Here is a 24,891-nt window from a genome sequence, read left to right as displayed (position 1 = left end):
GGGCCAAGGTGGGTTTTGGCAGTGGAGAGAGTGATCAGCACAGACAGAACAGACTCTGGAGCAGATTAGCCGCTTGGTCAGTGTACAGCATTGTTTTGGGAGAGAGGGAGATGCTGACAGCTGGAAAGTTGGGGGAGGCTGGGTGGTAGTTTGGGTGGCAGGGGGCAAGTGGTGTGGAATGAGGGGGACAAAGAAGAGAGAAGTGACTGATAGAAGATGCTGAAAGTGGTGCAGCACAAGGCGGGGTGAAGTCCCAGGAATGCATTTAGGGGAACGAGAAATGGAAGTGTGAGAGATGGGAAGGATGAAAGTGTAAAGATAACATGTGGCCATATTTGTGTGTGATTAGAGCGCACTTGTGAGCAGTTAGAAAGAGAGAGAGTGTGTGAGCGCGCATGCGTGCGTTCGCATATGCACTAAGATAGCGCAGAAGACTTGTGTCTTAATTTGTTTTGTACCTCCTTATCATTGGACCAAAGCCTTACTGTGTAACAACTGTGTGGAAGGTGGTGTGCAATAGTCATCCATAGAATAAGAATTCATGCATTAGCATCTTCCATTCCTGAATAATGGAGTGGATGGAAATTATCTGCCAACCCATGGTACTGCTTCTGAAGGAGGAATTTCATGGATCAGCTTGTTTGCAAAACTATTGAAATGGTGACTTGCTTCAAATTTATGCAAAATGAAGTAATATTCCAAAGTGAATGTAAATTAAAGTTTTGCATCTTTTTAGTCCATTCAGAGAGAGGCTATGGAGCAGCAGTGCTTTGCTCATTGGATTATACCTTGTTATTCATAACAATACAAAGGAGGTAATTTATCCATGCCAGCTTCCGAGGGAGCAATCCCATGAGTCCCTGTCTGCCCCTTCTTCTTTTATTATAATACTTCAATGTACTCACTCTCACTGTTTGCCTGATGTCTACTCTGGTGTCACTTGATTGGAATGCTTAATTCAAAAGATTGATGGATAATTGTGCTATTTTCTGCTAATAATTTGATGTGATGGAGCATCAAATCAGCATGCTGCTCTCAGTTTAGTAAGGCAGGTTGCATAGCAACAGGCATAATTCTTGAGTTTATGCTTCTTATTTATGATAATGTCATGGAATGATTTCCTTCATGGCAAAGATCAATAGAGTGTGTCACTACTTTATTGGGTCTGTAGCAAGCTCTTCTAAATTAGCAGTCAATACTATATCTAACTCCTCGGAACTGCAGACTGCATGGTATTACAAGCATCAGCTTTCTGACCAGAGTGACTCTGTAGCTTTCTGACTGTAACAGTGATTGATGCTGTTGTTTCTCAGGGCTTTCATTACCATCACATGATCAGTTGTCCTGGGGAAATAAATCTAAACTCTATCAGAATGAAAATGGATAAGCATCCTGTTTAATATGGCTGACTCAGGGAAACAACGCCAACCAGTTCTAGCCCTTTCCCCAATGAGCATAGTAGATCTTATGGTCTTATCATATGGAGTAGGACCAGTGTGTTCAAGAGCAAGCTCCAGATGTCCTGTCAGAAGTAAACTACCATACTGGAAGGCATAATATTTGCATACGCATAGCACAAGTTGTCAGATTGCATCAATGAATGGCACTTTTGGAGACAAATGCACTCTTTTCTGAACAGTTAGATCGCCACAATGGAAGTAAGAGGCAGGTTTGGGACTGACACATCTTCTCCTCTGAACAGGTCAAGGAGCATTAAAGTTTGAAATAGCTACACATCGTCACAATTTGCAACATATCTCATGTCAACATCTGGAATCTTTTGTATGTGGTTACACAGAACATGTTTTTTTCTTTTCAAAAAACAGGAATGGATGCCAATGAATGCAGCAGGATATTGGTGAAACCAGTAACATCAAATTCAGTGGTTCTTTCATCTTTGCAGTAATGTGAAAAGTGATGCATTCACTGCATGTTTTTTCAAGGGTATTTATTAGTCATCTGGCAAATGCATGTCTGTCCTGTTGTTTGTCAGAACTGGCAAACATTCTCCAAATTCAAAATGATGGTGTATATAAATGTAGATGTAATCATTATCTTAACTAGGCTCCTTTAACACTGCTGTAAGTTCTGCAAAACATTTTTCCAAAATTATTACAGAGAATAGCGGCGATTCAAGAATATTGTTCTCAACTATAAACTGTTGAACCCTGCCCAACTTATAATGTCGTCAGTCAAGTATCAGCCACTAAATGTAAGGAACTTGCCACTTTTTAAATCAATGTAATTATTTCCATTAAGGAGAGTATAGCTACTGATACTGGTAACCTCTGGAGTCAACCTCTTAAAAAGATGGCAACCAGGTCAAAATTTATAAGTATTTCTGATTCAGAACTCTATAAAATTGTAACAAAGAATAATCCGTCTACTTGCTGTCTTGACCCTTTCCCAACTATACTTCTTAAGGACTCTTCTAATAGGGTTTCAATTCTGTTCAGAAAATTATTAACACATCCCTTGAAACTGGAGTTTTTCCAGATGCCTTCAAAACTTTGCCTGTCAAAACATCATATTGATAGTGAGGTACTAGCTAACTACAGGCCTATATCAAATCTTCCCTTACTGGGTAAGATTCTTGAGAAAGTAATTTTCAACCAGCTGAACAACTTACTGAATGAGATCAATGTTCTTGAAAAATTTCAGTCTGGTTTTAGAATAAACCCCAGCACAGAGACAAGCCTTATCAAAATTGTCAGCCACCTTAGGCTCAGCACTGATGCCAGTAGTCTCAGTTCTGTTTCATCTTAAGTGCTGCCTTTAACACAACTGACCACTTCCTGTACCTCTTTTAGAATTGAGTATAAAGTTCTCTTACTTGTTTTTAAAGCTCTTTAATGGTCTGGAACTGGAGCATATCGCAGAATCGTTTTCGTTTTATAATCCGGCTTGAGCTCTCAGATCTTCTTCTGTCGGTCTCTTAACTTTAAACAGTCTCTCTCAAAAAATAATTGGCAGGTCAACTTTTTTGAGCTACAATCCTCAACTGTGGAATTCAATACTCAAAGCTATAAGGGATGCACAATCAGTTGATGCTTTTAAACGACAGCTCAAAAATCTATTTATTTAACCTTGCTTTTAACTAACATCTTTTTGTCTTTTATTTTTATTTTTTATTTTATATTCATATTTGTACTTTTATTCCATTGTAAAAGCACGTTGAATTACATTATCTGTATGAAAAGTGCTCTATAAATAAAGTTATTATTACTATTATTATTATTGTCTTCATTGTCATAGACTAAACTGTGCAGCAGGTACAGTGGCCATATCTGAAAGTTCTCATGCTGTTTAAGACCATTCCATACAATTGCCTCTTGCAATAAAGATTGCTCTTGCATACAGCACTTCCAACTAAAAATCCTGTTTGAAATATTATTTCTGTGTTCCATAGGGAGAGGTATTACATTTTAGATCTTATTCCTTAAATATTCTCTGATTCTTCTTTGTTCCATCCTCTTCTGAAATGACACGCAAGAGCATGGCCATAAGAATCGCCATATTTGATCCTGCAAAGCCCTTTATATGGTCAACAGGACTTGAACCTTTTTAACGATCTGTAGAATCATCAATGCAGCCTGAAGCAAATCCAGGTCTTTGTGTTTAGAATGCCAATAAAGTGTCATAGAATAACTTATAGCTGTCAAGTGTTCCATTGAAAGTTGTTTTCAAACTCATAAACTCTTCATTTTCAGTTTTCTCAGTTGTTTCTGACAATAGCTGCACTTTTTAATCCGCTAACTAGCCCCAAGTGCAATGATTATGTAAAAGCAGAATTCTTCTTGTAGCTATAAATGAGCTCACTCGGGACATGATGAGTAGATCATTGTACACTAAAGCTATGCCAAAGAAGGCATTGAACTTTGAGGCATTGTTTGATTAAAAGCTGATTGTTACAATCAAAAGCAAAGAATACTTCTGATTTCTACGTGGAAATCAAAATCAGCATCATTCTTCATGGAGTCTTTGTTTCAGTACTGCGTCACTGCGGCATTAAAATAAAATGAGAAAACTGATGTGCAAAACTTTGGTTATTAATATTCCTTTTCAACTGTGAAACCTATATTAAGGGCAACTCGATCTAGCAGTTCTTTGTACACTCTCATTTCTTGTTTTGTGCCTATTTTAATTTAACATTATAAAACATTTTTTCTGCATGTACAAACAGTAATAAAATTGCTCTAAGGTTGTTCATGTCAGGGTTTGTTGTGGCTGGTTAAACAACAAATTATTTTATTGCGTCTTCAAATTTACTGCTATCATTGAGGTGACAATGTGGAAAGAATCATTATGGCTATGTGCAGCTACAACATAAGTAAATTATCTTTAAATACACTTACGATAATCTTACTTGTAATAATCAATTCATTCTCGAGCATCACCATTATGTTAACAGCACTGATTATTAAATTTTGGCAAGGTCTCTTATATACGTTAGCTACATTTATGCTTGAAGTAGAAAGCAAAACTTGGCATTTTCATTCTCTACTTATCACACTACTTAAAGGGCAGTTTATCATCGTCATTCATGTTGGCTTGCGATATCACACTGAAATTGTTGGTGACTAAGCAAGCAGCTTTGTGTGAACTTTTGTGCAAAATTTCCCCATATATATTCCCCATATATTGTGCTTTGATTGGAAGACTTCCACAGCAATCTTTATGCATAACTGTTAACATCTCATTCTGGTGTTCCAATGCTCCATTGGGAAGGAGAGACTCCATCATTAATGCTTGCCATCACTGTCTGCAGTTGACTCAGATTCAGATTCAGTTCATTGTCATTTAGAAACCACAATCCAGAGTCCGGAGAGGCTGTTGCGTATCGATATTGCGCTACCGTCTTAGCACGTTCCCCGGAAAGGAAACCCAAACCCACCAGACAAAACTAAAGCTACAAGACCTACACAAAACCACATAGTTACAGATAGTTATAGTTAACATATAGTTGCAAAAGTGCAGACAATACATTAATTGATAAAAGACTAACTGACAAAAACCACATAATTATAACACAGTTTCAACAGTGCAAAGCAATACTGTCATCTGATAAAGAGCAGTCCATGTGCACGTTGAAAAGAAAGCCTTAAAGTCCCGACAGCCCATCATCTCATGCAGACGGTAGAAGGAAGAAAACCTCTTCCTGCCATGAACCTCCAGTGGCGCAACTTGCCGATACAGCACTCTGGGAGCCTCGACTGAGTTCCAATGTAGACAGAAAAGAATAGAAAATCACTAAGAGCTCCTGCTATATTTGGGCAGTGCTCATTCCATCTGATGGGTACCTTGCATAGTTTTTTGATCCAGAGATAAACTTTTGCTTCCATTTAAAAATGATTACATTTTCCGTCCACTCAATTATTCAAAATAAATAATGGGAAAATATATTTCACAAACACAAAAAAATCTGTAAATGCTGGAAGTCCAAAGCAGCACACATAATGTAACATCATAAACTGGCTCGCTGGGAAAACAGAGACACCTCCTTCTCCCTTATTAGGGAGAGCGAGAGCCTGTAGGTATGTTGTATACCGAGTGAAACACAAAGTCTTTGGGGTAACTGCAAGTCTGTGTCTTTGCTATTGCTTTGCTCAAGCTTGAGTGCTCGGTGGCTGGTGCTGATGCTTTTTTGGGGGAGGGGGAATTGTTGCTTTCTGCCACTTATATGGGGGGTGACTTTGGGGTTCTTACATTTAACTGTTGTTCATTCTTTGGGGCACTTCTCTGTTTTTGTGGATGGTTGCAAAGAAAAAGCATTTCAGGATGTATATTGTATACATTTCTCTGACATTAAATTGGACCTTTGAACCTTTGACAAAATGCTGGAGGAACTCAGCAGACGAGGCAGCATCTATGGAAAAGAGTAAACAGTTGATGTTCCAGACCAAGACCCTTCATCCAAATGTTGTTCAAGTGATTTAAAAATATGCTGGTAATACCATCTTCAGTAAGTGATTTAAAACTGCATGCTATTTTCCAGAATAATAACTATACTGTTTGTTTAACCAAATATTCCAGAAGATGAGATTTACTTATCTTGTTTCTTGCTTATCATCTTTTGTAGGTGCTAGGGGATATCTGGCTCGCAAAGAATATAAAACAATGACCGGTATTTTAGCAAGAGGACAAGAGTTCCAGAGCACAAGGTATGGATCCAGCAATGACTGTGAGAAAATGTTATTGGTGAAATTGTCAAGCAAGTTTGATAGGACACAATCGATACTTTTTAAAATGGTCTTGATAGAGAAGAAACATTTAACCAGAAGATTAAAAAGGTGGAGTTTGAATATGTTAGGAATTGATTGTAGTTAGGATGTAAGATCAAGAAGATAAAGAGCCTTCAATGAATGAAAATTAATCGCTCAAAATATTCTAATTTCTTAGAGCATCACAGATGGATGCAGAAATGTCTAAAACAAGGGTTCCTGGTTATGGGCCATTCAAGACTATGATAAGAAATGGTCTGAGATGCAAGTTTAGTATCAGAAGGTGCCAATAAGGTAAAAGCAGTGAGGATGAGTGAAGTAGTCAATAGCAAGAGTGAAATTTGAGGTCTAGTGTTCAGATGAAAGGTTTAGCAACAATATTGAGATGACAGATCAACACACCAATAATCATCACGGAATCAGGAGAGGTTTTTTTTATTGTATATGTTTGCTCACACGACAGTAATGACTACATTGTAACAATGCTTAATTGACAGCACTCTATGGAATGAATTGATTTTATGAAAGGCACAATATAAAGTAAAGCTCTTTAATGTTTTGTGTTGATTGAACATGCTGCACTTTGGGTCCAGTATCATTCCATAATCATATAAATGACCTCAACATTGTAACTTGGAAACTGGCCTTTAAGCCCATATGGATGTTTATCCTTCACTTATGTAGTTGTATCAGTCCTGACATCACTTAACTTTTCTCTATTTCTTTCAATTAATGGGGTTAACTTTTTACATGACGGCAGTTCCAGTAATGAATAACAGCAGAATTTTGCACTAACATGAGAAAATCTACAAATGCTGGAAATTCAAAGCAACAAACTCAGTGGTTCAGGCAGCATCTATGGAAAAGAATAAGCAGTCGACATTTGGGCTGAAACCCTTCTTCAAGACAAGCCTTGCACCTCTCTTTGTAGCAAGGCTTTTCTTGTCCATCATTCTATTCCAACACATTTAATTTTGCTTGTGTGTGCCCTTGTCCTCGACCATTGAAATGATATGAACAACATCTTCCTCTCTTTTCTACCATAAACTTCATTAATTTTAACATTTTTTACAAATTACATCCAATGTCTTCTGCTCTAAGAAAAACAGGCATAATTTTTATATCTTCTAACAGGTGGAAAGCTAGAAAAATTCTTCTGCTCTCTCTTAATTCCCTAATTGCCATTCTTGGGTTGCTAGGGTGATACTGCCTCAAAAATTCTGACTTTGGGTGCTGTCAGTGTGATGCTGTAGGTTTCCTCTGGGTACCCTGATGCCCTCCCACCTGCCAGAAAAATGCATTGAGAGATTAATTGATAACCACCAATTATCCTGTAGTGAAGGTTAATAGGAAAAAGGATCAAAGAGAAGTTGGTGGGTATGTGTGGGAGAGAATAATATTGCAAGGGTGGAGGGAAATGGGGGGAGGGGGGTGAGGAGACATGCTCTCCTGAGAGATGACATCATTCTGATGGGCCAAATAGGCTAATACTACTTTAATTTTTCATCCCACTTCCGTTCTTCTTTTTGTCTGCCGCCTCCTGTACTGTTGTAATGAGGTCCAGTCTGAGAATTAGAATAAGAATCAGGCTTATTATCACTGGCCTCTGGTGGAAGTTGTTGTTTAGTGGCAGCAATACAATGTCATATACATGTCACACCACTGGGTTTTATTCAGGGTCATGTGCCCTTATGAAAGTGTGGACTTTAAAAATCAGATGCAGGCCACAATAACACATGCAGTGCACAAACACGAGGAAATCTGCAGATGCTGGAAATTCAAGCAACACACACAAAATGCTGGTGGATCGCAGCAGGCCAGGCAGCATCTATAGGGAGAAGCACTGTCGACGTTTCGGGCCGAGACCCTTCGTCAGGACTAACTGAAAGAAGAGATGGTAAGAGATTCGAAAGTGGGGCGGGGGGGTGGGAGGGAGATCCGAAATGACAGGAGAAGGACAGGAGGGGGAGGGATGAAGCTAAGAGCTGGTAAGTTGATTGGCAAAAGGGATACACAGCTGGAGAAGGGAAAAGATCATGGGATGGGAGGCCTAGGGAGAAAGAAAGTGGGAGGGGAGCACCAGAGGGAGATGGAGAGCAGGCAAGGAGTGATTGTAAGAGGGACAGAGAGAGAAAAAAGAGAGAGAAAAGAAGAAAAAAAAGGAATAATAAATAAATAAGTGAGGGGGTAACAAAGGGAAGGGGGTATTAACGGAAGTTAGAGAAGTCAATGTTCATGCCATCAGGTTGGAGGCTACCCAGCCAGTATATAAGGTGTTGTTCCTCCAACCTGAGTGTGGCTTCATCTTGACAGTAGAGGAGGCCATGATAGACATATCAGAATGGGAATGGGACATGGAACTAAAATGTGTGGCCACTGGGAGATCCTGCTTTCTCTGGCAGACAGAGCGTAGGTGTTCTGCAAAACAGTCTCCCAGTCTGCATCGAGTCTCATCAACATATAGAAGGTCGCACCGGGAGCACCAGACGCAGTACATACAGTGCACGTGTGTTTATGGTGTGCTAGAGGTAAAAAGCCTTTAGAAAATATTTACCATGCAAAAAAAATGGCAAATTGACAAGAGAAAATGCAGATGTACACCATCAGACCCTTAGGACAACAGCTCTGAAGTAATAACACCTCACCTTACCACACCCCCTCTCCCTTCTCTCCTTTCACCAAAGTGAGCCTTTAAGTCAGGATCGCCTTGCTGTAGGAGAAAAAGGATAGTCCATTCTTTGAAATGTGGGGGTGCGGGGAGTTGTTCCCATGAGCCTGAACAATTACACAAGAAGAAAAAAATTGCAAATGCCCACAAATACATTTATCACGATAAGATCACAATGGCATTGTGCAACAAGATCAGTCCTTATCTAGCCATTTTCCAGCAGCCAGCACTCTCCCCACACTTCCAAAGAGCATGTGCCCCCACTACAGGACTCTGTGTAAGCCACCCCACTCAGGCTCCCCTCCCTGAAACTGGAAGCAATAACAAGCAGGATGTGTCCAAGAAAACCACCATCCTGGAACGTGCCAGTACAAACAAAAGTGTCTGTACTGTCGCGTGCACTCAATAGCAAAGTGTCAGCACTGTCAGACAGGGTCATGAGAATTACAGGGCGATGGGGTCGGTGTGGGAGAAATTACTAATTGCAAACCCGCTCTATCACAATATAAAATATTATGATGAGAAATATAAAATATATATTAAATTAAAGTAAGTAGTGCAAAAAGAGCCAAAAATAGTGAGGTAGTGTTCACAGGTTCACTGTTGATTCAGAACTCTGACGGCAGAGGGGAAAAAAACTGTTTCTAAAATGTTGAGTCTATGTTTTCAGGCTCCTGTACCTCATCTCCGATGGTATCAGTGAGGAGAGGGTATGTCCAGGATGGTGGGGGTCCTTAATTACAGATGCTGACTTTTTGAGGCATTGCCTTTTGAAGATGTCCTCGGTGCTGGGGAGGCTAGAGCCCATGATGGAGCTGGCTGAGTTTACAACCTGCAGCAGCTTTTTCCGATCCTGAACAGTGGCCCATCCATACCAGACTGTGAGGTAACCAGTTAGAATACTCTCTGAGGTACATCTGTAGAAATTTGTTAGAATCTTGGGTAACTTACCAAATCTCCTCAACTTCCTAACAAAATATAGCTGCCGGCATGCTCAACATGTTGGGCCCAGGATAGATCTTCAGAGATATTGACACCCAGGAACTTGAAACTGCTCACCCTTGTCATGAGGTTCAGAGGCCCAGGTTTTGAAGCTTATTAACTCATACTGAGGAGATGATTGAGCTGAATGCTGAGTCGTAATCAATAAACAGCAGCCTGATGTTGGTATTGTTGTTGTCTAAGTGGTCCAAGGCCAAGTGAAGACCCAGTGAGATTGCATCTGTTGTAGATCTACTGTGGCGATAGTCAAATTGCAGCAGGTGAACTTAGGAATGTACGACTATTGCAGTGAGAATAGGAATTGCAGCTCATCTTTCATCTCCCTCTCTCCCTACCCCTCCCCCTTTGCAATCCTCCAAGACATCTTTGCTAATGTAATCTGGGTTTCTTAGTCATTCTCAAATCTAATTATTCCAGTATTAGAAAATATGCCTTCATTTGTTATTCCATAATTTTCTGGAATTCCGTCCATCGACCTTTCCATCTTATTCCCTCTCTTTCCTCCTTTAAGATGTGGATTAAAACCTGTGATCATTGGCTTTGATCACTTAAATTTCTTTTGTAATGCTTCTTTTGTAATGCTGCATGTTGAGAAGTTAGCGACATTACAAGTGTTGAATAATTTAAAGTTATGACTGTTGTTGCACTTGGTGATTTCCAGAATATTAACCCAGCAATAGCAATGCCATACATGGAAGGTGGTGTTGGGAAAAGTCAGAGGTGTAGATGTCGCATTTAGTACACAGTTACATGGAGAATAATCACATCAAATTAAAATGTGTTCCTCTCTAGTATTTGTCATTCCTACTTTGGGAAAAACAGATTCTTACTATGCCTCTTAAAATTTTATATACTTACATTAGATCTCCTCTCAGCCTCTGACATTTCAGAGATAATAATCCAAGTTTGTACAACCTCTCCTCATACGTCAATGCCTTTATCCAGGCACCATCCTGGAAAACACTTTCTGAGCCATCTCCAAAGTCTCCAAATCCTTTCTATAATGGGGTAACCAGGGCTGCATGCAAAACTTCAAGTACAGTCGAAACAAAGTTTTATACATCTGCAAATCCCATCATCTGTCAATCCTGATTGGTTAGTCCTTGACCAAACAGGCTTCCGCTGTCCCACCTTATTTAAAATCATATTCCAGTTGTTACTTAGTGCAAGACTTTTGTCTTTGTTGAGAATATATATATATACACCACTGGACTAGACATGCCTAGGGATCATCCCTAAAGAGGATGGCAGAGTTTGTCATCAAAACGTCAGTTAAGATCAACACTGGGACCTGGCTGGAAGCTGGAGAAGAGTTCAAAACTTTGTCATCAAAACTTTGTCATCAAAACGTCAGTTAAGATCAACACTGGGACCTGGCTGGAAGCTGGAGAAGAGTTCAAAACTTTGTCATCAAAACTTTGTCATCAAAACTTTGTCATCAAAACTTTGTCATCAAAACGTCAGTTAAGATCAACACTGGGACCTGGCTGGAAGCTGGAGAAGAGTTCAAAACTTTTTTCATGATGTTGATTGAGTTTCAATGATGAATCACCAAATCACAGAGAGATGGACAATGCAAGAGAAAGGCTGTGAGCCAGGGCTTGCTGCTATGCTCGGCCACCCATCTGGCATCCCACTTTCAGATCTTTGTGCCCTGACTGATCCTGTTGGCACCAACAATATTTGAGATGGGAGCAAACAGCGAACAAGTAGGCTTGCTTCTAAAGATCCTCTTCAACCATGAGAGCCTGGAAAGCCCTGTCACAGCTCTTCCTTCTCTCAAAGTTCAGAAACATTTAAATGCTAAAGTAAAAATAAAGGATAAAAATAAATAATTATAAACTGATAAGATACAATCACCTAAACCTTGCTTAAGTACAGTAGTTATAAACATTAAGCAAAATTTATTTTCCCCTTTCCATTCTTCCCTACAGTCCTGCAAGTAGATCCAGCCCATCTACTTAGTCCCCACTTTCTGCTTTCTGCAGGGATCGCTCCCTGTCAAAGAGTCAATCTGAATGACTGGTTTCAACGTGATTTCTCTAAACTTCATCCATTCCAGAAATAAAGTGTGCTTGCTAAGCTTCTAATGAACAAACTAGGAACACGCTTGCCTCAGAATTTTGCAAGGTTTATTGGTTTGTGAAGCCCCTGTGTACTTTTGATTGAAAGCTATTTAAGAAGTCAGTTTAATCAGCATAAGCTTTAGTGCAGATGGTGCACTTTTGATGTAAACTGCGATAGAAATCTGGGTTATGACCAAAGAAAAATTGGCTGGAGTCACCTAGCACTTGTATCAAATTTACAAAAATTAATGGAAACTAGTGAAAAGAAAAATGCTAATATTTACAAAAACATATTTACAAGAAAACACAGTAATAACTCCATATTTAGTCTTGTCCAGTTTGCACTTCTGGCAGCCCCTATCTCTCTCTCATACTCAGGACGAGGAGCTCCTTTCATTAGGCACCTGGACATAACATCCTTAATTACCAACAAAGTTAACTTAGGACTACACATGAATTAAGAGCATGGTGCACCGCACAATGCAGTAACAATCATATCACAAAATAAACAAGTATCTACCTTAAGTACAGTATACAAACAGCATACTGTATACACGTTTACATATTCCCCATAACTAAAGAAATGGAATGTTCTGCCATGTATGGTGGGCAAGGCACCAGAAAGCCAACTCAAGTGCATCAGCTTAGTTTAGGACACAGCTGACACCACGGGACTGCTGGGAGATGACAACATGAACCAGCAGAATGCTCAACACAACAGATAAGAACAAATAAAGAATGAAATTCAACTAAGCTTTGGTGTCTGACTCTGTATGTACGTAGCAATGCAGAGGGAAAGCAACGGGTTAATTATGAGACTATACCAGGGAAGTGCCTGCACGCACAGCGACAACAGTAGAGTGACAAGGCAACGTTTATGTGTGAGTGAATCCATGTGTTAAGAAGTAGATTTACTGAGTGCTCTCCATCACAAACTGCACCACGTCAATGATCTTGTTTATTCTTGATGAAGGAATTAGTAAAGTAACTCAGGCAGAATTTCTCCACATAAAGTGATGATTAATGTGTCATTAAATGCTTTTCTGTTACATCTACATTATATTTATAGATTGTATAATTATAATTTTGTAGCTTTGTACTTTTTTTTACAGTCACATCAGTTATTTTGAATCTCAAGAAGAAGGCATTAAAGTCCAGAGTGTGAAAGATGAAAAGGTAACACTCCCCCATCCCATGCTCTTACACATCTTCCCTTCTGTCACAAACACAATCTTTGCATATTAATTCATATTCAAGTAATTTTTTCAATAGACATCCTCACAAATCCTTCTCGTCCCTCTCTTTCTCCCTCACCCCCTCCCCTCCCCTTTTGACCCTCTCTTTTGATCACCCCTCGCACAACCCCTCCTCTTGTCACCTTTCACACCCCCTCATTTCCTTTCTCGCCCTCTTCCATCTCAATGTTTCCACTCACACTCTGTAGCTTACACCCCCAACTCAAATCCCCCCCGCACTCCATCTCTCACCCCCCAACCCATTCCCTCACATACTGTCTCTCAATCTTTTCAAAAACCTAAATGCACAGGTCTGAAATGTATTCAGAGTGGCTATCTTAACATGAAACCACTATAGTAATGTTTGAAGTTTTTGAGACAAAGGGCTGCTTGCATAGAACTGGTTCAATGGAGAGACAGGGTGGTACAGTGAATAAGAGAATCAAAAGGCTGGAAATTTGCTGCTGCGAATAAACGCTAGAATTTCCCTGAGGTGATTTGTCTTGCACTTCACATTCTACAGATGTTAAAGCCCTTTTCTCTGTAAAGACCTGAGGTTCTTTGGTAGCACTTTGATATTCTGCTTGAATTCAATATGTGAAATGGAAGAGTCATTCTATGACTTGGAGCCGCACATAGTCTTTGATGTATGATCCAGTTTTTGCTGCTTACCACTTGATGTTGAAAGGATGAAATAAAAATGCACAGATTTGCCAGTAACTCTGTTAAGCGTTTGTAAGATTAAAAGGTATACATTTTGGAGTAAGTTGATAGAAATTTTAAAGAGATTAATACTTTCCATTGTTCTTTTATTAAAAAATATAAATAAAATTTTGAAGTCAGTAGTGTACAATAACTGATGCACCATGTGTTCAAGACAAGTTGAGGGTTAAAAAGTAACATTCCTGTGTCCATACAATTGATATGCATTATTCTACTCAGAAAACATAACTAGTTAATTACAAAAAGACACCTACATTATCAGCAGTGTTGTTTTCATAAGATTAGCTGTTAAGTTGCGTATGAAATATGGATGCTCTTTAAATTATAAGGGTAATTTCTAATGAAACATTGTTTATAGTTTCTGATAACCCTTTCCTTATTTGTTTGCAATTAATGCATGACGTAACAATTCACATTTTCAATTGAAAAATATGTGGCCCCATTTACTCAAAGACTTGGAGTCCATAGCCCACAGTGCAAAGAATTCGACAGGTTCACTACCCTCTGCTAAAGAAATTCCTTCTTATCTCTGTTCTGAATTGATGTCCCTCTATTCTGAGGCAGTCCCCTCTGGTCTCAGACTCTTCCACAATAGGAAACATCCTCTCCATGTCCGTTATATTTATACCTTTCAATATTCAATAGGCTCACCCCTCATTCTTCTAAACTCCAGTGAGTACAGGCGAGAGACATCAAACGCTCCACTTATATTAACCTTTTCATTCCCAGAATCGTTCTTGTGCACCACGTCTAGACCTTCTTCAATGCCAGCACATCTTTTCCTAGACAAAGAGCCCAAAACTACTCACAATATTTCAAGTGCGGTCTGACCAATGCCATATAAAGCCTCAGCATTACGTACTTGCTCATATATTCTAGTCCTCTTGAAGTGAATGCAAACATTGAATTTGCCTTTCTTACCACTGACTCAACTTGCAAGGTAACCTTTGGGGAATCTTGCATAAGTTCCCAATCCCTTTTGTGCTCATTCAGAAAATAGTCTATACCTTTATTCCTTCTTCCAATTTGCATGGCGTGCACTTCCCTGGACAATATTCCATTTGCCACTTCTTTGCACATTCTCTCAATCTGTCAAAGTCCTTATACAGCAGGGGTTTCCAACCTTCTTCCAAGGGGTCCGTGGGGCCTTGGTTGGGAACCCCTGTTTTCAAGACATCCTGCTTCCTCAACATTACCTGCCCCCTATCTTTGTATCATCGGCAGACTTAGTCAAAAATCCATCAGTTCCTTCGTTCATATCTTTGACACAATACCATGAAAAGAAGTGGTCCCAGCACCGACCACGTCACACCGGCAGCCAACCAGAGCAAGCTTCTTTTATTCCCACCCTTTGTCTCTTGTCAATCAGCTGATTTTCTATTAATGCTGTAATTCCATCCTTCCCATAGTATCGTCAGCTTTTATATTGTTAAGCAGCCTCATGTGTGGCACCTTGTCAAAGGGCTTCTGAAAATCCAAGTAAACAACATCCACTGATTCTCCTTTGTCTAAGCTGCTTGTTAATTCCTCAAAGATTTTTCAGCCATGATTCCCTTTGGTTTACTTTATCATGTGTCTCCAAGTACCAAAAAATCTCATCTTTAAATATGAACTCCAACATCTTCACAACCATTAAGTCGGGCTAACTGACCAATAATTTCCTTTCTTCTGCCTCCTGCCCTTCTTAAAGAGTGCCACAGGGTCCTAGAAAACTACAGCACTCTGGCCCACCTAGTCCATGCCAAACCATTGACTTGCCCCTGGACCATCCATGTACCTATCCAAACTCTCTTAAAAGTTGAAATCAAAGTTGCATCCACCACTTATGCTGGCAGTCATTCCACACTCTCACCACTCTCTGAGTGAAGACGGCTTTCCTCATGTTCCCCTTAAACATCCCACCTTTCACCCTTAACCCATGACCTCTAGTTGTAGTCCCGGCAAACCTCAGTAGGAAAAGCCTGTTTGCATTTACCCTATCTTTACCCCTCATAATTGTTGTATACCTCTATCAAATCTCCACTCAGTCTTCTGCATTCTGGGGAATAAAGGTCAAACCTATTCAATCTTTTCTTATAACTCAGGTCCTCCAGTGCTGGCAACATCCTTGTAAATTTTCTCTGTATTCTTTCAATCTTGTTTACATCTTTCTTGTAGGTAGGTGAACAAAACTGCACACAATGCTCCCAATTAGGCCTCAAAAATATCTTCTACATTTTCAACATAACTTCTCAACTTCTGTGCTCAATACTTTGACCTATGAAGGCCAATGCACCAACAGCATTCTTTACGAACCTATCTAGCTGTAATGCTACTTTCGATGAATTGTGGATCTGTATTCCAAGATCCCTGTGTTCTACCACAGTCAGTGCCCTACCCCTCACTGTGTTAGAACTACTCTGGTTAGTCCTCCCAAAGTGCAAAACCTCTCATTTGCCTGCATTAAGTTCTACCTGCCATTTTTAAGCTTATTTTTCCAGTTGGTCTAGATCATGCTGAAAGCTTTGATAGTCTTCCTTGCGATCCACTACACCCTCAATCTTGGTGTCATCCACAAATTTGCTGATCCAGTTAACCACATAATCATCCAGATTGTTGATGTAGATGACAAACAACAGTGGACCCAGCACAGATCCCTGTGGCATTCCACTAGTCACAGGCCTCCAGTCGGAGAGGCAGCCATCTACTACCACTTGCTGGCTTCCCCCACAAAGCCAATGCCTAATCCATTTTACTACCTCATCTTGAATGCCAAACAACTGAACCTTCTTGACCAACCTCCCATGTGGGATCTTGTCAAATGCCTTGTTAACATCCATTTAGAAAACATCCAGTGCCTTGGCTTCATCAACTTTCCTGGTACCTTCCTCAAGAAACTCTGTAAGTTTGGTTATACGTGACCTACCATGCAGAAAGACAAGCTGACTATCCTAACTCAATCTCTGCCTATCCAAATATTCATATATAGAGTCCCTTAGAATACTTTCCAATAGCTTTCCCACTACTGATATCAGGCTCTCAAGCCTATAATTTCCTGGTTTATTCTTAGAGCCTTTCTTAAACAGTGGAACAACATTAGCTATCCTCCAATCCTTTGATACCTCTCCTGTCAACTAAGGGTGATTTAAATATCTCTGCTAAGACCCCTTGAAATTTCTGCACTCACCTTCCACAAGGTCCAAGGGAACACCTTGTCTAGCCCTGGGGATTTATCCACTCTAATTTCCCTCAAGACAGCAAAAACCTCCTCTCTGTAATCTGTGTATGGTCCATATAAAACCTCCTCTCTGTAATCTGTGTATGGTCCATGTAAAACCTCCTCTCTGTAATCTGTGTATGGTCCATGTAAAACTTCCTCTCTGTAATCTGTGTATGGTCCATGTAAAACCTCCTCTCTGTAATCTGTGTATGGTCCATATAAAACCTCCTCTCTGTAATCTGTGTATGGTCCATGTAAAACTTCCTCTCTGTAATCTGTGTATGGTCCATGGACTCACTGCTGCTGTGCCTCCCTTCTATGGACTCTGTCCGTTTCCCAATTAAATACAGATGAAGAAAATCTATTTAAGATTTCCCCCATATCTTTTGGCACCATGCACAGATTACCATTCTGATCTTCCAGAGGACCAATTGTATCCCTTACAATCTTTTTACTCTTAACATATTGGTAGAAGTCCTTAGGATTCTCCTTCATCTTGTCTGCTGGAGCAACCTCATGCCTTCTTTTAGACTTACTGTTTTCCTTAAGTGTTATTTTGTATTTTTATACTCCTCGCATACCTCATTTGTTCCTTTCTGCCTATACCTGCTATGCACCTCCTTTTTTAAAAAAAAAATCGGCCTCAATATCTCTTGAAAACCAAAGTTCTCTAAACCTGTTATCCTTGCCTTTTGTTCTGACAGGCACAATCAAACTTTGTGCTCTCCAAATTTCATTTTTGATGGCCTCCCACTTAGCAAGTACGACTTTGCCAGAAAATAACTTGTCCCAATCCACACTTGCCAGATCCTTTCTGATACCAACAAAATTGGCCCTTCTCCAATTTAGGATCTCAACCCAAGGACCAGAACTATCCCTTTCCATAATTAACTTGAAACTAATGACATTATGATCACTAGATGTAAACTATTTGCCTGCATAAACTTCTGTTAACTGCCCTTTCTCATTCCATAATAGGAGATTAAGTATTCTACTCTCTCTCATTGGGACTTTATGTACTGATTAAGGAAACTTTCCTGAACATATTTGACAAATTCTATCCCATCTAGTCCTTTTACAGTATGGGAATTTCAGTCAATATATGGAAATTTAAAATCACCTACTATCACAGTCTGCGATCTCTCTATAATTTTTTTCTTCTAAGTCCCACGGGTAGTCTATGATATAGCCCTATTAAGGTGCTCATATATTTCTTATCCCTAAGTTCCACCCATAAAGCCTCACTAGAGGTGTTCTCCAGTCTGTCCTGACTAAGCACTGCTGTGACATTTTCCCTGGTTAGTAACTTCACCCTTCCACCTTTAATCTCTAGTACACTAAGGAACCCTGGAATACTGAGCTTACCTGTCCTGCCCTTCCTGCAACCAAGTCTCACTAAAGGCAATAATATCATAATTCCATGTGTTGATCCATGCCCTAAGCTCATCTGTCTTCCCTACAACACTAATGAAGTGATATTTGCAATATACCACTCCCTCAGAACCATTCCAGAATCTAGTGATTCTTGAATGATTATTACTGCTGCCTCCACAATTTCAGAACCCTGGGGTGTAGCTGAACCCCAGTGCATTCCTACACCGTTGAGTTTATTTGTTTGTCTACAATTAGTATTATTTTAAATTAATTTTTGGAACATAAAATTTGAGTATATTCATTGAATTTTAACAATATTGTTGGTAATTTTAATTGTTTAAACTTGTGTTGTAAGGCTTCTGATGAAGTAACTAATCATCAATCAGCAAGTAAACTACAGCCTGTGTCACATCCAGTTATGAAAGGTAAGCCTCAGCATGAAATAAAGTACATATTTGTTACTGAATCATGGCATTTGCACAAAAAAATGTTTCCCTCCTTAGCAAACACGTGACTATCCACCTGTGGAAAAAAAATGCTTGAATTGCATTCTTGAAGAAGGGAAATTATTCTGATGCACGTTAGGTACCATGAAGCTGGTTTATTCAAACCCAATTTATTTTCAGTTGTTTCACAATTATAGCTTGTATTTTTGTGAGGAAACCTGGCAGTTTTGTATAGAATTCTTAGTGGCTCTCAGCTTAAGTTCCCGTAAGTTTCAGGATTCTTATGTGAATGTAGGAATGTCATACTGACTGGGCAAGCATGACTGACTGACTGCCCTTGTGGAATCCAGAAGCAGAGCTGGACTTTGATGAGGATTTCTCCTCACTTATGCTTCAGACTTTGGCAGCTAAACAGCTTCTAAAATAGTTTCATTGTATCCTGTGAGACATTGGAGCAGAATTAAGCCATTCGCTCCATCAAGTCTGCTCCACCATTCCATCATGGGTGATTTATTTTCCCTCTCAACCCCATTCTCTTGCCTTTTCCCCACAACCCTTGACACTCTTACCAATCAAGAACCTATCAACCTCCACTTAAAATATACCCAATGACTTGGCCTGCACAGATGTTTGTGGCAATGAATTTCACAGACTCACCACCCTTTGGCTAAAGAAATTCTTCCTCATCTCTGTGTAAAAGGGACATCCTTCCATTCTGAGGCCGTGCCCTCTGGTCTGAGATTCCCATAATATAGGAAACATCCTCTCCGCTTCAACCCTATCTAGGCCTTTCAATATTTGATAAGTTTCAACGAGATCTCCCCTCTTTCTTCTATGATCCAGCAGTAAAGGCCCAGTGCCATCAAATACATTAATCCCTTAATTCCTGGGATAATTCTGGTGAACCTCTCCAGGGCTCACTATGAAACAAGCCCATCACTGTGTGCATGGCCTGCAAATCTACAGTTGCTCATCGTCTCTTTGTTGGTCTATCATACAGCCTGACAGAGCAAGATAAGCCACTTTGATGCAACTGACCAAAGTTCAATTGAGAGCTTACTGCTGGTGATGAGTTTCAGCAAAAATATCCAAGCTTATGTCAAATGTGTATGTGTTCTGGAAATCAATTTCACAATGCCTTCCATTAACCTTATTTAATGCATCTAATTTTCTAAACAAAACTACTCTGCAGTGAACTCAATTTAGAAGCTGAAAATGCAGGGATGATTTTGACCCTCCACGACTCGTGGAACACAATTGGCAGGTAGTTAAAACTGTCCATCAGTGCTACCCACAGATGCCCATTGTTTATCCCACAGGCTATGCTTTTAACCTGCTCCTGTAAGAAGCCATGTAATATGAAGAGCCAGGAGTATAATAAATTAGAAAAAGACAAGAACTGCTGAAACATGTATATCTTCCTTATTTCACTCTCAGACTTCAATGCAGATATATCTCATGTTTACATATACTATACTACTTTAGTTTTTACAATGAAAGTATGATTCACATATTCACTTAATTTAAAGATTTAACCTCTTGCAGAATTTCTCAGTCTCTGATCTATATTACTGTCATTGTACTTAAGATAGACATAATTTCTTTATTCATTTCAGTGGATTCTCATAGATGGAATTGTAAGTCTTATTCTCTTGTGTACCTCTTGAAATAGTTAAGTATTTTACATGTACGCTTCTGATCCTATCTGCTATCTATAATGAATGGTAAGTTATGTCTGGCTAATATCTATTTTTCTCTAAGGATGTAGCTAGTAGATAAATGAGAGGGATTGAGTGGATCTTGTGCATTTAGATTTTACATGTCCTATGCAGGAGGTTGGTCATCAAGGTTAAGACACATAGAATCAGAGGTGAAATGTTGACATGTATAGAGAACTGGTTACTGGACTAGGCATCTTTCTCAGGTTGGAAGGCTTGACTAGTGAGGTACAACAGTTATCTGTACTGTGAGTCCAGCTCTTTCTAATCAACATGTTATTTGAGGGAACCAATTTTTTTCATATTTTCAAGTTTGTTGATGAAACAGAGGATTGTTGGGATTGTAAAAAAGTAAAGAGGCTTCAAAGGGATTTGAAGAGTTTGACTAGGTGAGAACATGGCAGATGTAACTCTATGTAGAAAACTGTGAGGTCATCCAGTTTGATAAACATAACAGAAAAGCAGAATATCGGTTAAAATGATGAGAGATTAGCATTGAAATACAAAAGGAACCAGGCAGATGTTTCTACACAAGTTACTAAAGTGGGTCTATCAGGATATTGAATACAGGAGTAAGGAAGTCATACTGTAATGGCTTAATGCCTTGGTGAGACAAAGTGTGTTCTGTGTGGTGTCTTCGATCTTGCTGAAGGGTAGTGGCCAAATCGTCAATTGTACTCTTTTCCAAAGATGCTGCCTGGCCTGCTGAGTTCCTCCAGCATTTTGCTTGTGTTACTTGAATTTTCAGCATCTGCAAATTTTCTCTTTTGTTTGTGGTTTTAGTCTCCTTCCCTAAGAAAACTTGGCTTTGCCATAAGTACGGCAAAGGTTTACTAGACCTGTTATAGGGAAGGTGGGTTTGTTATATGAGGGGAGATGAAAAAGATTGGGACTGGTCTCTCTCAAATTTAGAAGAATGGGAGATAATCTTTTTGAAACTTATAATATTCATAAAAGATTTCACAGCCTGGTTTGATACGGGTGGGCATTTACGTAGTCTCTGTAGTTTCTGTTGTGATCCCTTTGGTTAGGAGGCTTGCCTTTGTAAAGTGTATATAAGATGTAGATATATTTCTTGGATAATCAAATTTGAGTGTTCCACAGCTCCTAATCATGCCAGAGTCAAAGGTTTTAGTGATTTCAAAGGCCATGTGTGGTGCTTGTATTTCCTTTGAAGTAATTACACTGTAAAGATCATGTCCACTATACTGCCTCCAGATGGATAGAACCCACACTGTAATTCAGGGTGCAGCCCTTTGATTCTCAAACAAGGGCAGCTAAGGAGGACTCTGGCAATGACTTTCCTTGTAGCAAAAACACAAGGAGATCCCTCTGTAGTTAACCATGTTGAAGAGTTTATCTCCTTTGTTGAAGGTGGTCTAGAATCTAGAATAACCTGAGATTGTGACATTCCTAAGCTGCTGTGTATATCTACCCCTCGTCGTGGTCGAGGATGATGGTCTTCGTTCCGTTGATCTAATTTAATCTTAGCTTTGAAAGTTCTTCCACATTCAGGAGAGGTAGTTCCAGATGGCAGATCGGGCTTTGGTTGTTGCCCCCTCTCTTTCCATTTTCTTCTCTTTTCTAATTTTGCACATCCGTTGGCTTCAAAAGTCGCTGTTCCTTCTCGGATGATAGTTTGCCAGGGTTTCCTGTCCTTGGCATTGGTTTCCCAATTGTTGATGTTGATGTTACATTTCTTTATGTTGGCTTTTAAGACGTCTATGACTAACTTCTGTTGTCCGCCTCTTTTACGTTTGCCTTCTTTAAGCTGGGAGTAGAGTATCTACCCCTATCCCTCTGTTGTATGATGTTCCATGCCTAATATGAAAAGTCCCTTATTGGTAATCCTAGCAATAATAAAACTGAATGTGGCAGGTCAGTTATGGTCATCTCAAAGATCAAGGCAATGGCTGTACATTCCTCTGGAAGAACAAATGGAAAGAAGAACACTGCCTTCACAGAATGGGCTTCACCACTAGACTGAGCTTGTTTGTTGTCTTAGCAACTTTCCCTGAAGGATTATTGAATACTTCATGATCCTTGAATCACTTTAAAATGGAATTGATATGCTGTAATCATCAGTGCATGCACACCAACCTCAGTGGTGACAGATGAGATTAAGAGTAATTTCATCTCGAACCTTTGAAAAAAAATCCTATTTTACATCTCAGAAAAAGACAAACAGATCCTACAGGGTGACTTGGCAGGAAACGATGCAATTGATTGGCAAGGCGTAAGTGCTGCAGGAACTATCTTCAGTGCAGTCTTGCTTCAGACAAAATGCTTGAAGCATAGTCTTGTCAGAACCAACACCCTGTTATATCAGAAAGATTAACTCAAGATATGATTATTACCACCCCGGATCCAAGCACAGGCACTTGTAAGATCTTATGATCATCTATGTGAGAAAACAAGCAGATGCCCTCATTATCTATGTCATGACGGGCACTGATGATTGCTGAACTGACCATTGCCTTACCAGGCTCCAAAACATCAGTGCCCACAGAAACTTTACCACGAGAAGATCAAAGTTAATGGTCTCAAGGACTCCATCTACCTATCCTGGTGCTACCTCTCCATGTTGAGGATATGTGTTAAAACACTGTCACTGTGAAGTAATATAGATGTGGTGACTTCTGTTACAATTGTAATAGCTTTCAAACCATTGTCACCCACCTACTTTTAATCTTGCCTTTGGAACTCTGGCCTTTTCTATTGCTCTCTGCTGGTGAACAACTTTGCCAAGCTAGATCAAATATGAGATGATGTCTGCTTAATATATCTGAATTTGTTCATCATTTAAGCCATAGAGAAATTTAACATGCAGAATACAATCTTGAAAAGTGCCAAAGTAATGCCAAGTCAGATCTTCAATAAGATGATACTGTATGTTCAATACTAGCATTACCCAATATCTGATTCCTAGTTGAGATTTATAGCTCTCCAAGCTTGAAAGTTTAGGATTGACATGATCATGTAACATTTTGCGTGACAGATGACCCCCACGTTATGATCATTATGCGCATTTACACTTAATTCACAAATCGTACCCAAAAATTTTAGATGTGGAATAAAATTCACTCACATAGAATTTGTCTAGAAATTAAAGTACATAAATTGACACTTTTTTTGAACTTGTGTTTCTTGATGCGTGCATGGACATCCTCACTCGCAACAACACAACCATGCCAGTATGTACTTCACAATGCAAAGCATCTTCTTTTGCTTTTCATGGTCCCATAAGATCTACAAACATAGTTTCCTCAAAGTGGGTGTATGCTTAAGAAATGTGTACTATATGGAATGATTTTTAAACATTGTTGTATCACTCACTGGTGTTAACTGTGAGCTTTTGACTGTCTTGCTCGTATCTTATTTTGTTGTTACTTCCCATGATTATCAGTGACACAGAAGAACCTACAGCCACTACGTTGGCAATGATGGAATGCCGTTTAAGGGGGGTGGTACAGCATTTATTAATAGTGAAGTAATAAGGACCAGCTTCTGTAGGTGGAGAAGTAGTGATAGTAGATAGTAGATGCGAAGGGGATGCCAGTAACCCAGAGAAATATGGGAGTAATCAGACATTTTTCCAGTACCTGGAGCAAGTGGCTATGTTTCTGAGAGCTATCAATGGTGTCAAGTTCACAAAAGAGGACACGTGCACAGCAATGTTGCTGCTGATAGTAGCGCTGGAGGCATATCAGGCATTGTTCACAAGAGACTATGGGAGAGAAGGTGGAAGTCAGGATGGAAGCAGTTTGAATGCAGTGTCACATAAAGGTTGAGTTTTAATATGAAAATTAGTGTAATTTTAAATAAATTCAGCAAAAATCATGTACCCTAAAATTTCAATATTTTGGCACTTGGAAATTTGGTGGTGCCGGACTGACAGACAATTCAATATTACTCCTGTTAGTACCTCAACATGGTCTTACTTCACTTTTTTTTAAGATGTTACACAGTAGTATCTATGATTTTTATGGAGCACGTAAAGGGACCAGTAGGAATGGAACCTCAATGAGTTTAACGAGAGTATGTGATGACAAACCAGCTGAGCAAGATGTTGGACATTGGAGGTTCTGAACAATCAGGTATGAGATGTTTGAGGGAAGGACCACAGTGTAGGGACCATGTTGGAGGAGGAAGCCCTTCAATTATTGTAGTAGTTTACCACCCAGTGAACCACAGGAGTAGCAAACTTACAATTGGTGAGTAGTAATGTAATAGAACATT

At 39.6% G+C, this 24,891-nt stretch overlaps 1 protein-coding gene across 7 annotated transcripts in view; it reads left to right on the top strand.

Annotated features, from left to right (window-relative positions):
* The window catches only part of myo3b (myosin IIIB), a 481,967-nt gene that overhangs the window by 345,693 nt on the left and 111,383 nt on the right, over positions 1-24,891 (top strand). For all 7 annotated transcript variants that reach the window (XM_059966610.1, XM_059966606.1, XM_059966605.1 and 4 more), the window contains 3 exons: positions 6,080-6,161; positions 13,070-13,133; positions 18,844-18,913. In XM_059966610.1, coding sequence (XP_059822593.1) covers positions 6,080-6,161; positions 13,070-13,133; positions 18,844-18,913 — 216 coding nt within the window. The remainder of the gene's footprint in view (positions 1-6,079; positions 6,162-13,069; positions 13,134-18,843; positions 18,914-24,891) is intronic.

This window comes from Hypanus sabinus, chromosome 4, assembly GCF_030144855.1.
Source record: "Hypanus sabinus isolate sHypSab1 chromosome 4, sHypSab1.hap1, whole genome shotgun sequence".
NCBI lineage: Eukaryota > Metazoa > Chordata > Chondrichthyes > Myliobatiformes > Dasyatidae > Hypanus > Hypanus sabinus.
The sequence above is the reverse complement of the archived record's forward strand: the minus strand, read 5'-3'. Positions and strand labels throughout refer to the sequence as shown.